At 36.7% G+C, this 18293-nt stretch overlaps 1 protein-coding gene across 4 annotated transcripts in view; it reads left to right on the top strand.

Moving 5' to 3' along the window:
• LRBA (LPS responsive beige-like anchor protein) overlaps window positions 1–18293 on the top strand; it is a 723276-nt gene that overhangs the window by 491041 nt on the left and 213942 nt on the right. For all 4 annotated transcript variants that reach the window (XM_043902582.1, XM_043902581.1, XM_043902579.1 and 1 more), the window contains exons 41-42: window positions 5495–5612; window positions 7802–7904. In XM_043902582.1, the coding sequence (XP_043758517.1) occupies window positions 5495–5612; window positions 7802–7904 (221 nt within the window). The remainder of the gene's footprint in view (window positions 1–5494; window positions 5613–7801; window positions 7905–18293) is intronic.

The raw sequence follows: 18293 nt of genomic DNA, 5'->3' as shown, positions 1-18293 counted from the left end.
AGAGAAAATTATGTGCAGCAAAATCTAAAAACTATGTTAATAATAGAGTGGTGCAGCTTTAAAATACTTGATTACAATTACTTTCAACTGTTTTGTTAAAATTGTAATTATTGTAAATAAAATACGTGTTTAGTGTCAGATTGATAGACTATATTTAGACTAGTGCATTTTTTAACATGTATTTTCATTTTTATTATTTCAAATATTTACTATTTTCCATATTAAGATATAATCCTTGTGACTGATTTATAGTTATGTTCATGAAAATGAGATATGAATATTTTCTAACTGGTATCATTGATTGATGGCTTGATTAGCTTATATTTTGTATACTAAGTTAAAAAAATTTTTTTAATGTTAAATATATATCAGTATATTTTGGAAATGATTTTGTTATGAAATTTTAAGTGCTATTGTTTCTTTGTACTATTTGATTTTATTTTTGTTACTGAATTCTTTTGAAATTAGTATGGAATTCTCTGGAAGAGTAAAATCTCTCAAAAAATTGATGAATATTTGAGTCTAGTATATGCAGTGTGACCTTTAAACATTAAGAATAGTGTTTTAAAAAACACTTAATTTGATTCTATAGATGCCAACTCTCAAATATTTTTTGTGATATTTTTCAATCACTTTTTAATATCTTTCCCTTTAAAAGAATTTGAAAAAATTTATTGAGGGTAGAGTTTAAAAAGAAAGCCTTTTTTCTCTACTTAAATGGAACAAATATGGCTATGTTTTCAGAGACTACTTTAAAATCTATTTTTTGAACATACCTAATATTCAGTAAATAAGGGTATCATGTAGTTGGGCAGTAAATAGTACAGATTTTTTTTTTATCCTTCCATGAGGATGAGAAAAGTGGAAATGTTATTTGGATAAATTCGTTAACTTTTCAAAATGAATGGTTAAAGGTCAAAAATTCTTTCTTTCTAGCCAATTAATGCAACAGGGTGAAGCAATTTTCACGTGTATTCATAGTATACTATTTGCAGTGTAGGGGAAAAGGTAGGTTTACTTGGGCAAAATTCTTTTTCACAGTCACAATTTTTAGATAAAATTTTAAAGAAAATATGTTTGATATTTTAATGTAAAGAAATAGGTATATATGCATTTATGTGTGTGAGAGTATATATACATATAAATGATTTCTTTTGTTCCTCTCTACAACCTTTCGTTAACATTTGACCAATAAACTGTCTTTATTCAAATAAATTATTAAAAAATGAAAGTTGAATTCACTAATAATAATACTAACGACATTGAAACAAGATGGAAAACATTCAAAGAGAGTGCTGAGGGCTGAAGCTTTCAAGCTATTCTAGACTTGGGGTCATAACTGCGGAGCAATGGTAATGATACGGTTTCCATAGTAACCGATTCATTGGAGGGCTAGACCTCTGTCTAGGGTGCTGTCAGTGTAAGTAGAGTTTCAGTGAACAGAAAGTCCCAAAGAAGGGTCTGCTTCTACCTAATCCAGTTTTAATTGAACTCTAGAGACTTTGAAGTGAAGCCTCAGACCAGGAATATACTATTCCAATAAGAAATAAACCTCTTGCTTAGCTAGGTCGCAGCTGCTTCTCAGTACTGACACCTTTTCCTAATGAATACTTTAAAGAAATGTTATTATATCAATTTCGGCTAGTAATTCTCTTAGTTAAGAAATTCTTTGTTTCTGTTTTAAATCCCACTATCCTGATGTTAAGTACAGATTTTCATTTCTTGGTTTTTTTTTTAAGTCTGTCTAATTTTATCTGTAAGCTTTTAAATGTTGATAGCTTTGGCAGTTTTAAATAATTTTCTGTCTCTCCTCCTGTTTCTGTTTTTCTTCATTTTTAAAACATTACCTGCTTATATTTAACTCTGAAAACACACTGTCATCCATTCAGTATAATACGATTTATATCAGGTTTGCACACATGTAGAACAATTCTGGATGTTATTTGTAGATGTATATATACTAATAGAATAAAAATTTATATGGTAATGCTAAACCTCAAAACATGGATAGTGATTGGCTCTGATGAAGAAGGAAAATGGAATCAGGAAGGGTTATATATGGGAATTTCAATATTATCTATAATACTTCATAAATTTTTAAAATCTATACAACAGTGTGGCAAAGTATTAGTATTTTGTAAGTTTCAGGGTGGTTCCATGGAGCTTATGTCATTTTCTGTCATTTGGAGTAAGTTTGACGTTTGGTAATAAAACAAAGTTTAAAGGACCATGCCACTTGCTGTATTTCAAGGTATATTTTTAAAATAACTATGTTGCTTAAAGGAATGGGATATAAATGGAATATTTTCACTGGTTGGAAAACTATTACATTAAAAATATTATAATAATGTTTTAGTGTTCTTACTCCTCTTAGTAATTGATATATTCTAGAAAATACTAATAATTAAATCTTTAGGTTGCACAACTGTGATCTTGCAATGATTGGCCGTCACCATATTAAGCAACAAGTCTTATTACATAGCTCTATAGATACAAGAGGTAGAATTTTCAGACCAGTGTGTGATATTTTTAGTATATGACAGAGCTTGAAGCCTAAAGCTTTGTTGTTTATTCTTGTTTGATTTTCCTCTTTCATTTTTAACACAAGTACAGGGGGAAAAATGTAGTTGATTAAAATTTCTGATGAGTTCTAGTTTAACAGATGTTTGAACTCCTTTAGAAACGTGACAGTGTATCATGTAAGCAGGCTCTGGACAGTTTGGACCGGACAACCTGGGAGCAGGCCAAACCTCACTGCTAGCTTTCCAAGGGACTCCTGTTAAGTATTTAACTTGTTTAGGTCTCCTTTTCTGCACAAATGGTGGGTAGATTGGACCAGAAGTGTTACAGAACATATATTGGATTCTCTATTACTTGATAAGTTAAAAATGGCAATCTCAAATACCAGCGGAAACTAGGCAGATAATAGTAAATAAGTGAATGTGTAGAGATTGTTTGAAAATGGAGAGTGCCTGTGCTACGTGGTGTATATAGACCTAGGCTTGGCAGATACTCCGTATTTTTCCTGAGGAGCCATAGATACATCTGTTTTTATCAATAACCCTTTTCTCAAGTATTTTCAACTACTTGAAATCTTGGGAGAACTTATGGCCCAAACAAAATTAATGTGGATCATATGTGGGGTTTTGGTTGCCGTTTGTTCAGGTGTTTAACCATTCAAAACTGTCTCCTTGTGTAAGACTTTGTCATAGAAGATGAAAATAGAGTACATTCAAAACCTTTGTTCCAGTAGAACTTAGATTCTAGTATTCTCGTGCTGAAGAGAGGCAAAAGAGAAGCGAGGAAATAATGTAATTTCTGGTGGTAATAAATAAGTGTTATGAAGGAAGTCTGATGAGTTTGGGATGGGATGAGGTGATAGTGGCAGAAGTGGGGTTAGATCCTGTGGCTTCTCTACCGAGGTGACATTTGGGCGGATATCTGAATGTGAGGATGAGCCAGCCATGTGAAGATCTGGGAGACCAGTCTGAGCAGAGGAGAAAGCACATATAAAGGCCCTGATGAAGACTGAGTTGGGCTCATCAGACAATCCCAGATATAAGGCTTTATAAACAGTTATGAAGAACTTCAGCGTTGATTGGGCTTCCCAGGTGCTGCTAGCAGGAGAGAACCTGCCTGCCGGTGCAGGAGATGTAAGAGATGCAGGTTCAATCCCGGGGTTGGGAAGATCCCCTGCAGACGGGAATGGCAGCCCACTCCAGTATTCTTGCCGGGAGAATCCCATGGACAGAGGAGCCTGGCGGGCTGCAGTCCCTGGGGTTGCACAGGGTTGGACACGACTATAGTGGCTGGGCAGCACTCAGAGTTTATAATGCATGTATTGCGGAGCCACTGGGTGGTATTAAGTATACAAGAGATAGGATCTGATTTATATTTAAAAAGCTATTTTCTCTGACTCCTCTGGTTGTAGTAGATTCTCCAGGTAAGATTAGAAGGAGAGAGACCAGTCAGAAGGCCACTGCACACTCTGGAGCCTAGGACCTACTGGTTATGGTGAGAGAAAGGGGTACAAGTGGCAGTTGGTTTAAGAAAATCTTGAGTCGTATCAATATTTTGTCCTCTCTTTTCTGTTAGTCTCTCTTGATCTTACTTACATAGGTATTGATTCTATGAAAGAGTTTGAAGGATTTTCTCTCTCACCTGTTTTAAAACTGAAAGTGTTATTCATTGTTTGGAATTTTGAGTTGTTGTTTGGTTTTTCAGAAAACACTAGGCCCAGGAGTTGTACCCATTCTTTCATTTCTAGATGCTGTGGTACCTGAAATAGAATATTTTCTGTAGAAAAATCTAAATACGTATTTAGTGAATTAACTAATGTTGCTGTCTTTTAAAACAACAACAACAAAAACCCTGTATTTTGCATTAAGGATTATAGATTTTTTATAATTAAGATCTAGAAAATGTAAATATAAAGTGGACAGCATTTATGTAGGATAAATTCTTAACATTCATTATTTTTCCTCTTTACTTATCCCATTTTTGTCTGTACAATGCAATATCATATACAAATGTCACTTTATTTGTATTTTTTAATGGTGGTTACTTTTGAGAGATTTATCTTAGTTGTTTAACTTAATTTGCTTTCACGAATTTCATCAGTATTTGATAGCACATCCATCTCATTTTATTTATTAATATTCTGTGAAGTACTAAGTACTAGTGTGGAGAAATTCCAAATCTGCCTTTAACACCTTCATAATTAAGCTTTTGAAATGAACTTTTAAAAAACAAAGCTTGAATAACAAAGCAACAAAGTGGCTTAGTACTAAAGACAGGATTACTTTGAGTTTGCAAAGCATTCTAAGCCATTGCGTCTGTCACATGGGATGACAAGAATTTGTAACAAGTTACTCAGACAACCACCTACTCCATGGAGAGATTATGCTGAGTTCATTCGCAGGTTTGTGTTTAGCTTCGCTGACAAAATGATGCTTAACCTCTTATACAGTCGGTCTTTGTGCTTTATGAATGAGTGACTGTTGCCTTAACAGTGACCTTATAACCGTGATTTTTTGAAGTTATGAACTTAAATTTGTAATTTTAAAGTATCTAAAAAGTATTTCTGGATATATTATATGAAACTGAATTTTATATGTGATCTATAAGCATGTAGGACATTCTTTTGAAGTCTTCTTTTTAAACTTTGTGTAATACTTTATTTCTATAATATGACTCAAAAATCAATCAGTAGTGCTATATGTATTTTCTGAAAAGCAATAGTTGACATCATTGCCTTAAAAAGCCCCCAAATATATGTAAAAAATAGATGTGTTACAGTTTTGTTCTGCTGTTTCACTTAAACATCTTTTTCATGAATTGCAATCTAGTTTTTAGTCACCCTCCGAATTATTTCAGTAACTGTTTATTCATTTCTTAGAAATTATTTTTCTTAATAAGGACTTCTGTATTTTAATTGGGGGAAAGAAAAAAAGATTCTATTGTACTTACTCGGGATTCTCTTTTTCTTCACTAGATCCTGGCATATACAGAAGGGCTGCATGGGAAATGGCTGTTCTCAGAGATACGATCGATCTTTTCTCGTCGTTATCTTTTGCAAAATACAGCCCTGGAGATCTTTATGGCAAACAGAGGTAAGATGATGTTGCAGATGTATGTTGTTACAGAGCTAACGTCCATCTCCTTAAGATTTCATTTTGAACATACCATATTGTTTCCTTTCCGTATTGTTTCCATTTGGATAGGATTGTGTAGCCTACTCTCTGCATTACAGACCTCTTTTTTGAACCACGTGCCTCTTCATAGTTTATACCCCTTTGGTTGTTCTTAGAATTATCTGCAGTTTCTTATTTTTCTGGCCAAATCACAAATTAGTACAGGACTTTATAAACATGGGGGATAAGTACCCTTTAAATCAGTTGCAGAGTTTTGGTGTCCTCAGCAGGGCTCTGATGCTTAAACTCCTTCTGGGAGGTGGCTGCGTTTCAAGAGGGGAGAGGGTAATCAAATAATTCATATGTTTATTTAATTTTTTTGTCTAATCTATTGCCATTTATAAAGGACCATCAGAAGATGGTACTGAACTGTCCTGGTTGCTCTGTATTACCTCATTCTTGAAAGAACTAAAATTCAATTTGTGGGTTTAGAATTGAACTTGGTGAAATTCATTAAGATTAGAAGGAGGGACAAGGTGAACTTGAAGGGAAAGCATTGTGGGGTATGAGTGGAGGCTTACAAGTGAGAATATGTAAAATCTTGTGATTTATTGTACATGCTCATTTTATTTAAGTAGATTTTTAAATTTTCATATTTTCCCTTTCTATAATCTACAAGTTTTCATTTAAAAATCTGCACATAATGTATATTCCATGCATACTTTCTTTTTTTAATGAAATCATATGTCTTTAGAGAATACAGATTTCTTTAGGAAAAGATGTTTTTTCCTTCCATATCTGGTCTTCTTCTACACACTTACCACTTTTTCTAATGTAAACATTATTCTTTCAGGCAAATAATCGAGTGAATGTTTTACACTTCAGTCTACATTCTTGCTGTCCCAAAGGGGTTTTCACCTCAAAATATTTATTACTTGCTCATCTTATTTACTTTCCTTCTTTAAAATTTCTTAAGCATCTTTGCTTTGTATCTTTGTGTGTTTTTCTACTGCCTTTTCCTTATGACCTTGATCACCTGCCATAATCTGAGTTTTTCCTTTTTTTCCACTCCTGTAGTCAATGTAATAGTGGATATGTAAGAAAGGCTTATGCAAAAGTTATGTTGGATATTTATCTGATAGTTCTAAATATATTTTAGGTGTTTAGTGCATGATCATATACTTATTTACCTAAAAATATTGTAATGTCAGTGTTTAAAATTACACTGACATTGATAAAAATTTTTGGCCCATAGTATTTTTTCAGGTTAGGTAGAAAAAAAGGATCATCTTCTAGATGAATATTTGTAGATTATTTATGGTTCTGATACAAAAGTTAATATGATTAAAATTTCAAGACTGACCAAATTACTATCTTCTAAATTCTCTGCCATGATTTTATGATTTTGTTATTGTCATACTTTTTAGGGATTAAGTTTTGTACATCACTGTCATAAATTAACATTTATATACCGAGTGTATTGATATATATGATGCACAGTTATGATGATATGTACAGTTACATATGATGTTCTCAAAGAATGTAATTATTCAAATAGAAATGATTAAAAAACATTTGATTATTGACCTTGGAGGAAAAAATTTTCTTCAGGTCACACATTGTTCTGGATTATGTGAACATACGAAGCATAAACATATAAGCACTGTATTATATGTTTATATAATATTTATAAGCTACAAGAAAATACAAGAATTTGCATAAATTACAAGAGAATATTTTTAAGCTGTTGCTGATTAGAAGTAAATACAACTGACAATTTAGTAGCTATAGGTTAAGTATATTAGATTGTTAAGTATATAATCTTAAATTTTTTATAGAAATTTACAGGCATATTTTTAACTTGCCAAAATTCAACTTTGTAAATTCAGAATTGTAGCTAGATAAAATCTCAACTTTGTGTCACATTAATGCAACAATAATTATTAGTCCTGACAGTATTTAGGGAAGGAACATTCTATGAGTAAAATAAATATCATCTCTGGCATATTAATGCTTAAACTTCATATATACTATGATAAAACTAATACTATAAAACTTCTATTGAGTAGATACCTGAACTAAGAGTAAGCATTTTCCTGGACCAAGAAATCAGTTTTTCAGAAAGGCACTCATATTTCATTCTGACTTTTAAAAATTATTTTTCCTAGTTGCTATAATGTTCAACTTCCCAGACCCTGCAACAGTAAAGAAAGTGGTTAACTATCTACCTCGTGTTGGCATTGGAACCAGTTTTGGATTGCCTCAAACCAGGTACTGTTTTATATGAAACAAATATGGAAAATAATCTGTAATAATATTTTTCTAATTTGTTTTGAAATGCATGACCTTCTGTTTTATGCTTCATTGTAAATGGTAATTGTTATTTTATCATTTTGAATCAACTGAACTTCTGTCCGAAGAAGCTCAAAAAAGAGGAACAAATGTAAATGAAACTAATCTGAAAAAAGAAAGCAATAAAACTAGAACATCAGTGAAAAGGAAAACAAAAACAATAAAGAAAAATCAATGCAATGAAAAACTGAATCTCTGAAAAGATTAATAAGCGTAATAAATATCTATATAAGGCTTATGACAAAGGACAAAAAATGCCAATATCAGAATTAGAGAAGGAATATCACTACAGATCCTATAGATATTTAAAAAATAAGGACATATTGTGAACAAATTTAGACAACGTAGATGAATCGGCAGATTCCATGAAAGATACAAACTGTAAAATCTCATTAATGAAAGTGAATAGCTTTAATAACTCTACAGAGGAAATTGAATTTGTAGCTTAAAACCTTCTAACAGAGAAAATACCTAGCTCAAATGGTTTCACTGGCAAATTCTATCAAATGTTTAATGATGTGACACAATTTCTTGGAAAACTCTTCAGATAATAGAAAAGAAGGATAAGTTTACCAAGTAATCCTGTAAAGCCAGCATTACCTGAATTCCAAATCCACAAAAAAGCTTTTCCAGAAAGGAAATTAAAGACCATCTTGATTGAAAAGGAAGAAGTGAAACTGTCTTTATTAGTATGTATACTTAATGTGAAATTACTGAGGAAACTGCAAAAATTTTCAAAAAAGGAAAAAAGCTCTTAGAACTCATAAACAAATTTACCTGTTTTGCATCATACATAATTTTGTTCTTATATAGCAATTAACAATTGGAAACTGAAATTAAAGTACGGTTTAAATAATATAAAAATTAAATAACTATGGGTATATTTGCAAATATGTTAAGGATTGTTCACTGAAAACTACAAACACAGTTTAGAAAATGAAAGAAACCTAAAAGTGGAAAGTTGTACTATACCATGTTCATGAATTGGAAGACTCAATGTAAGTGAGATGTTAGTTTTCTCCAAACAGATCTGTAGGTTCAAAGGAAGCCTATCCAAAATTCTAGAAGACTGTTTTGGAGAAATTGACAAGCTGATTCTAAAATTTAAGTGGAAATGCAAATATCTAGAATTGCTAAGACAATTTTGAAATAGAAAAAATTGGAGGGCTTTACCTGATTTCAAGATTTAATATAAAATTACATTCACTAGTAGAGTTTGGTATTTTTATAAAATAGACTTATAGAGCAATGAAATATAATAGTGTCCAGAATTAGGCCCATCCATAAATGAGCAATTTGATTTTCAACAAAGGTATCAAGATATATTGATGAGAGAAGATAGTTTCTTCAACAAAAAAAAGGGAAACAAAAAGACAACCACCCCAAAAAAAACCCCACCTCACCCATTATCTCAAAATGTAACATATTAACCAAAAATGTAACATATGTTAGCTCAAATTAACTCAAGTATGACATGGACCAACAGACTGGTTCCGAATAGGAAAAGGAGTACGTCAAGGCTGTATATTGTCACCGTGCTTATGTAACTTATATGCAGAGTACATCATGAGAAACGTTGGGCTGGAAGAAGCACAAGCTGGAATCAAGATTGCCGGGAGAAATATCAATAACCTCAGATATGCAGATGACACCACCCTTATGGCAGAAAGTGAAGAGGAACTAAAAAGCCTTTTGATGAAAGTGAAACAGGAAAGTGAAAAAGTTGTCTTAAAGCTCAACATTCATAAAACTAAGATCATGGCATCTGGTCCCATCACTTCATGGCAAATAGATGGGGAGACAGTGGAAACAGGGTCAGGCTTCATTTTTTTGGACTCCAAAATCACTGCAGATGGTGACTGCAGCCATGAAATTAAAAGACGCTTCCTCCTTGGAAGGAAAGTGATGACCAATCTAGACAGCATATTAAAAAGCAGAGACATTACTTTGCCAACAAAGGTCCATCTGGTCAAGGCTATGGTTTTTCCAGTGGTCATGTATGGATGTGAGAGTTGGACTGTGAAGAAAGCTGAGCGCTGAAAAATTGATGCTTTTGAATTGTGGTATTAGAGAAGATTCTTGAGTCCCTTGGACTGCAAGGAGATCCAACCAGTCCATCCTAAAGGAGATCAGTCCTGGGTGTTCATTGGAAGGACTGATGCTGGAGCTGAAACTCCAATACTTTGGCCACCTCATGCGAAGAGTTGACTCATTGGAAAAGACCCTGATGCTAGGAGGAATTGGGGGCAGGAGGAGAAGGGGACGACAGAGGATGAGATGGCTGGATGGCATCACCGACTCAATGGACATGAGTTTGAGCGAACTCCAGGAGTTGGTGATGGACAGGGAGACCTGGTGTGCTGCAATTCATGGGGTCGCAAAGAGTCGGACACGACTGAGCGACTGAACTGAACTGAACATAACCTAAGCATAAGTGCTGAAGTATAACTTCTTAAAGAAAACATAGGAGAGAAATCTTTGTGACCTTGTGTTAGGCAGAGACTTTTTAAATAAGATTTTGAGAAACCACTTATTGGCCTTTCAAATTAAGAACATTTGATTTTAAGATACTCAAGAAAATGAAAGGGTATGTTATAGACTGGGTTGAAATATTGGTACAACTTATATGTGATAAAGGATTTATAAGAAACTCTTCCATATAATTATAAGACAAGCAGACTGTTTGAAAAAAATAAAAGATTTGAGCAGATACTTCAGCAAAGAACAGATATAAATATCAAGCACATGAAAAGATACCAAACATCATTAGTCATCAAGGAAATGATGATATCATTTTAAAACCACAGTGAGATCCCATGGCACACCTATTAGAATGACATCTTAAAAAATGATAATAACAAGAACTAATAAGAATGCAAAGTAACTGGAACTTCACATATTGAAGGGAAAGTAAGCAGTTTTGCAGTTTCATATAAAATTAACCATACTGTTACACTTCCTGGTTCAGTTCACTTCAGTTGCTCAGTTGTGTCCAACTCTTTGCGAGCCCATGGACTGCAGCATGCCAGAGCTCCCTCTTCATCACCAACTCCTGGAGTTTACTCAAACTCATCTCTATTGAGTTGGTAATGCCTTCCAACCATCTCATACTCTGTCGTCCACTTTTCCTCCCACCTTCAATCTTTCCCAGCATCAGGGTCTTATCAGATGAGTCAGCTCTTCACATGAGGTGGCCAAAGTATTGGAGTTTCAGCTTCAACATCAGTCCTTCCAATGAACACTCAGGACTGATCTCCTTTAGAATGGACTAATTGGATCTCCTTGTAGTCCAAGGGACTCTCAAGAGTCTTCTCCAACACCACAGTTCAAAAGCATCAATTCTTCGGTGCTCAGCTTTCTTTATAGTCCAACTCTCACATACATACATGCTGCTGCTGCTAAGCAACTTTGGTCGTGTCCAACTCTGAACGACCCCATAGACAGCAGCCCACCAGACTCCCCCGTCCCTGGAGTTCTCCAGGCAAGAACACTGGAGTGGGTTGCCATTTCCTTCTCCAATGCATGAAAGTGAAAAGTGAAAGTGAAGGTGCTCAGTCGTGTCTGACTCTTAGCGACCCTATGGATTGCAGCCTAAGCCTACCAGGCTCTTCTGGCCGTGGGATTTTCCAGGCAAGAGTACTGGAGTGGGGTGCGATTGCCTTCTCCACATCCATACATGACTACTGGAAAAACCATAGCCTTGACTAGACAGATCTTTGTTGGCAAAATAATGTCTCTGCTTTTTGACATGCTGTCTAGGTATGTCATAACTTTCCTTTCAAGGAGCAAGTGTCTTTTAATTTCATGACTCCAGTCACCATCTGCAGTGATTTTGGAGCTCCCAAAATAAAGTCAACCACTGTTTCCACTGTTTCTCCATCTATTTGCCATTAAGTGATAGGACCGGATGCCATGATCCTAGGTTTCTGAATGTTGAGCTTTAAGCCAACTTTTTCGCTCTCCTCTTTCACATTCATCAAGAGACTCTTTAGTTCTTCTTCACTTTCTTCCATAAAGTTGGTGTCATCTGCATATCTGAGGTTATTGATATTTCTCCCAGCAATCTTGATTCCAGCTTGTGCTTCTTCCAGCCCAGCGTTTCTCATGATGTACTCTGCATCTAAGTTAAATAAGTAGGGTGACAATACACAGCCTTGACGTACTCCTTTTCCTATTTGAACCAGTCTGTTGTTCCATGTCCAGTTCTAACTCTTGCTTCCTTACCAGCATACATATTTCTCAAGAGGCAGGTCAGGTGGTCTGGTATTCCCATCTCTTTCAGAATTTTCCACAGTTTGTTGTGATCCACACAGTCAAAGGCTTTGACATGGTCAATAAAGCAAAAATAGATGTTTTTTTCTGGAAATCTTTTGCCTTTCTGATGATCCAACGGATGTTGGCAATTTGATCTCTGGTTCCTCTGCCTTTTCTAAAACCAGCTGAACAACTGAAAGTTCATGGTTCGTGTATTATTGAAGCCTGGCTTGGAGAACTTTGAGCATTACCTTACTAGCATGTGAGATGAGTGCAACTGTGCAGTAGTTTGAGCATTCTTTGGCATTGCCTTTCTTAGGGATTGGAATGAAAACTGACCTTTTCCAGTCCTGACGCCACTGCTGAGTTTTCCAAATTTGCTGGCATATTGAGTAGAGCACTTTCACAGAATCATCTTTTAGGATTAGATGACATAGCTAATTAGATGAAATAGCTCAAGTGGAATTCCATCACCTCCACTAGCTGTGTTCGTAGTGATGCTTCCTGAGGCCCACTTGACTTCTCATTCCAGGATGTCTGGTGCTAGGTAAGTGATAACACCATCTGGGTCATGAAGATCTCTTTTGTATAGTTCTTCTGTGTATTCTTGCCACCTCTTCTTAATATCTTCTGCTTCTGTTAGGTCCATACCATTTCTGTCCTTTATTGAGCCCATCTTTGCATGAAATCTTCCCTTGGTATCTTTCATTTTCTTGAAGAGATCTCTAGTCTTTCCCTTTCTGTTGTTGTTCTCTATTTCTTTGCAGTGATCACTTAGGAAGGCTTTCTTATCTCTCCTTGCTATTCTTTGGAACTCCACATTCAAAAGGGTATATCTTTCCTTTTCCCCTTGCTTGTTGAGTCTGTTCTTTTCACAGCTATTTGTAAGGCCTCCTCAGATATCCATTTTTCTTTTTTGCATTTCTTTGTATTGGGGATGATCTTGATCCCTGTCTCCTGTACAATGTCATGAACCTCCATCCATAGTTCATCAGGCACTCTGTCTATCAGATATAGTCCCTTAAATCTTTCAGTTTATAATCATAAGGGATTTGAATTAGGTAATATCTGAATGGTCTAGTGGTTTTCCTCGCTTTCTTCTGTTTAAGTCTAATATCGGCAATCAGGAGTTCATTATCTGAGACACAGTTAGCTCCAAGTCTTGTTTTTGCTGACTGTGTAGAGCTTCTCCATCTTTGACTGTAAAGAATATAATCAGTCTGATATTGTTGTTGACTGTTTGGTGATGTCCATGTGTAGAGTCTTCTGTTGTGTTGTTGGAAGAGGTTGTTTGCTATGACCAGTTTTTCTCTTTTCAAAGGTCTATTAGCCTTTGCCCTGCTTCATTCTGTACTCCAAGGCCTTATTTGCCTGTTACTCCAGGTGTTTCTTGACTTCCTACTTTTGCATTGCAGTCCCCTATGATGAAAAGGACATCTTTTTGGGGTGTTAGTTCTAAAAGGTCTTGTCGGTCTTCATAGAACCGTTCAACTTCAGCTTCTTCAGCATAACTGGTTGGGGCATAGGCTTGGATTACTGTGATATTGAATGGTTTGCCTTGGAAATGAACAGAGATAATTCTGTCGTTTTTGAGATTGCGTCCAAGTACTGCATTTCAGACTCCGTTGACTATGATGGCTACTCCATCTCTTCTAAAGGAATCCTGCCCACAGTAGTAGATATAATGGTCATCTGAGTCAAATTCACCCATTCTGGTCCATTTTAGTTTGCTGATTCCTAGAATGTTGACATTCACTCTTGCCGTCTCCTGTTTGACCACTTCCAATTTGCCTTGATTTTTGGACCCAACATTCCAGTTTCCTATGCAATATTGCTCTCTACAGCATTGGACCTTGCCTGCATCACTAATCACATCCACAACTGGGTGGTGTTTTTGCTTTTGCTCTGTCTCTTCATTCTTTCTGCAGTTATTTCTCCAATGATCTCCAGTAGCATATGGGGCACCTACCAACCTGGGGAGTTCATCTTTCAGCGTTATCTTTTTGCCTTTTCATACTGTTCATGATGTTGTCAAGCTAAGAATACTGAAGTGGTTTGCCATTCCCTTCTCCAGTGGACCACATTTTGTCATAACTCTCCACCATGACCCGTCAGTCTTGGGTGGCCCTACAGGGCATGGCTCATAGTTTCATTGAGTTAGAAAAGGCTGTGGTCCATGTGATTAGATTGGTTAGTTTTCTTTGGTTGTGGTTTCCAGTCTGTCTTTGCTCTTCTGGAGAAAGATAAGAGGCTTATGGAAGCTTTCTGGTGGAAGAGACTGACTGGCGGGAAACTGGGACTTGTTCTAATGGGTGGGGCCATTCTCAATAAATCTTTAATCCTATTTTCTGTTGATGGGTGGAGTTGTGTTCCCTCCCTGCTATTTCAGTCAGTCAGTTCAGTCGCTCAGTCATGTCTGACTCTTTGCGACCCCATGAATTGCAGCACGCCAGGTCTCCCTGTCCATCACCAACTCCTGGAGTTCGCTCAAACTCATGTCCATCGTGTCGGTGATGCCATCCAGCCATCTCATCCTCTGTGGTCCCCTTCTCCTCCTGCCCCCAATCCCTCCCAGCATCAGGGTCTTTTCAAGTAAGTCAGCTTTTCACATTAGGTGGCCAAAGTATTGGAGTTTCAGCTCCAGCATCAGTCCTTCCAATGAACACCCAGGACTGATCTCCTTTAGGATGGACTGGTTGGATCTCCTTGCAGTCCAAGGTACTCTCAAGAGTCTTCTCCAATACCACAATTCAAAAGCATCAATTTTTCGGCACTCAGCTTTCTTCACAGTCCAACTCTCACATCCATACATGACCACTGGAAAAACCATAGCCTTGACCAGATGGACCTTTGTTGGCAAAGTAATATCTCTGCTTTTTAATATGCTGTCTAGGTTGGTCATCACTTTCCTTCCAAGGAGTAAGCGTCTTTTAATTTCAAGGGTTCAGTCACAATCTGCAGTGATTTTGGAGCCCAAAAAAATGAAGCCTGACCCTGTTTCCACTGTCTCCCCATCTATTTGCCATGAGGTGATGGGACCAGATGCCGTGATCTTAGTTTTCTGAATGTTAAGTTTAAGCCACGTTTTTCACTCTCCTCTTTCACTTTCATCAAGAGGCTTTTTAGTTCCTCTTCACTCTCTGCCATAAGGGTGGTGTCATCTGCATATCTGAGGTTATTGATATTTCTCCCAGCAATCTTGATTCCAGCTTGTGCTACTTCCAGCCCAGCGTTTCTCATGATGTACTCTGCATATAAGTTAAATAAGCACAGTGACCATATACAGCCTTAATGAACTCCTTTCCCTATTTGGAACCAGTCTGTTGTTCCATGTCCAGTTCTAACTGTTGCTTCCTGACCTGCATACAGGTTTCTCAAGAGGCAGGTCAGGTGGTCTGGTATTCCCATCTCTTTCAGAATTTTCTACAGTTTATTGTGATCCACACAGTCGAAGGCTTTTGCGTAGTCAATAAAGCAGAAATAGATGTTTTTCTGGAACTCCCTTGCTTTTTCAATGATCCAGCAGATGTTGGCAATTTGATCTCTGGTTCCTCGGCCTTTTCTAAAACCAGCTTGAACATCTGGAAGTTTTCAGTTCACGTATTGCTGAAGCCTGGCTTGGAGAATTTTGAGCATTACTTTACTAGCGTGTGAGGTGAGTGCAATTGTGCGGTAGTTTGAGCATTCTTTGGCATTGCCTTTCTTAGGGATTGGAATGAAAACTGACCTTTTCCAGTCCTGTGGCCACTGCTGAACTTTCTAAATTTGCTGGCTTAATGAGTGCAGCACTTTCCCAGCATCATCTTTCAGGATTTGAAATAGTTCAGCTGGAATTCCATCACATCCACTAGCTTTGTTCGTAGTGCTTTCTAAGGCCCACTTGACTTCACATTCCAGGATGTCTGGCTCTAGGTGAGTGATCACACCATCATGATTATCTGGGTCATGACACTCTTTTTGTACAGTTCTTCTGTGTTTTCTTGCCACCTCTTCTTAATATCTTCTGCTTCTGTTAGGTCCATACCATTTCTGTCCTTTATCGAACCCATCTTTGCCTGAAATGTTCCCTTGGTATCTCTAATTTTCTTGAAGAGATCTCTAGTCTTTCCCATTCTGTTGTTTTCCTCTATTTCTTTGCATTGATCGCTGAGGAAGGCTTTCTTATCTCTCCTGGCTATTCTTTGGAACTCTGCATTCAAATGGGGATATCTTTCCTTTTCTCCTTTGCTTTTCGCTTCTCTTCTTTTAACAGCTATCTGTAAGGCCTCCTCAGACAACCATTTTGCCTTTTTGCATTTCTTTTCCTTGGGGATGGTCTCCTGTACAATGTCATGAACCTCCATCCATAGTTCATCAGGCTCTCTGTCTATTAGATCTAGTCCCTTAAATCTATTTCTCACTTCTACTGTGTAGTCATAAGGGATTTGATTTAGGTCATACCTGACTGGTCTAGTGGTTTTCCCTACTTTCTTCAGTTTAAGTCTGAATTTGGCAATAAGGAGTTCATTATCTGAGCCACAGTCAGCTCCTGGTCTTGTTTTTGGTGACTGCATAGAGTTTCTCCATCTTCGGCTGCAGTGAATATAATCAATCTGAGTTTTGTGTTGACCATCTGGTGATGTCTATGTGTAGAGTCTTCTCTTGTGTTGTTAGAAGAGGGTGTTTGCTATGACCAGTTTTTCTCTTTTCAAAGGTCTATTAGCCTTTGCCCTGCTTCATTCTGTACTCCAAGGCCAAATTTGCCTGTTACTCCAGGTGTTTCTTGACTTCCTACTTTTGCATTGCAGTCCCCTATGATGAAAAGGACATCTTTTTGAGTGTTAGTTCTAAAAGGTCCTGTAGATATTCATAGAACCCTTCAACTTCAGCTTCTTCAGCATTACTGGTTGGGGCATAGGCTTGGATTACTTTGATATTGAATGGTTTGCCTTGGAAACGAACAGAGATCATTCTGTCGTTTTTGAGATTGCATCCAAGTGCTGCATTTCAGACTCTTTTGTTGACCATGATGGCTACTCTATTTCTTCTAAGGGATTCCTGCCCACAGTAGTAGATATAATGGACCAAACTATGATGGAAGTAATGAAGGTAATGTGGACCTCCTTCAAAAGATCCCATGTGGGACCTGCCTCCTGTAGTGTCACTCAAAGGCATTTACCGTAGAGCAATTAAAATATGTGTATTCATGCAGTGCCCTATTCACAAATGTTGATACAGCTATGACAAAAAGAATTGGGACTAGCCAACATGGTCATCTGCTAGTGAATGAACGAATTATAGTATGTTCATCCATACAACAGGATATAATGTTCAGCAATAAAGAGGAACAATCTCCAATACACAGAATCATGTGAAAGAATTTTAAAAGTATGATGGTATCAGAAGAAACCACCTAATCAAAAAATTGATAGAAGACCTAAAGAGACATTTCTCCAGAGAAGACACACAGGTGGCCAAGAGGTACACGAAAAGATGTTCATCATGGCTATTAGAAAAATGGAAATCAAAGGTATAATGAGGTCTCACGTCACACTGGTCAGAATGGCCATCTTCAAAAAGTCCCCAAACAGTACATGTCGGAGAGGAGGTGGAGAGATGGGAACACTCCTATACTGTTGGTGGGAATGTAAAGTGGCACAGCTTCTATAGAGAACAGTATGGAGGTTCCTTAAAAACCTAAATATAGAGCTATCATATGGCCCTGCATTCCTACTCCTGGGCATATCTCTAGAGAAAAACATGATATGAAAGTGTACATGCACCCCAGTGTTCATTGCAAAAGTGTTCATGGAAGCAACCTGAATATACATTGGCAGAGGTGTGGTAAAGAAGATGTGGTACCTGTGTACAATGGAGTATTATTCAGCCATTGAAAAGAGTGAAATAATGCCATTTTCAGCACCATGCATGGACCTAGAGAGTGTCATACTGAGTAAGTCAGACAGGAAGGAGAAATTTATTCTGTAACAACTCCTATAACATGAAAGTGAAAGTTGCTCAGACTTGTCCAAGTCTTCTCACCCCCTTGGACTCTATAGTACATGGAATTCCCTA

Source organism: Cervus elaphus, chromosome 5 (genome assembly GCF_910594005.1).
Source record: "Cervus elaphus chromosome 5, mCerEla1.1, whole genome shotgun sequence".
Classification (NCBI taxonomy): Eukaryota; Metazoa; Chordata; class Mammalia; order Artiodactyla; family Cervidae; genus Cervus; species Cervus elaphus.
The sequence above is the reverse complement of the archived record's forward strand: the minus strand, read 5'-3'. Positions and strand labels throughout refer to the sequence as shown.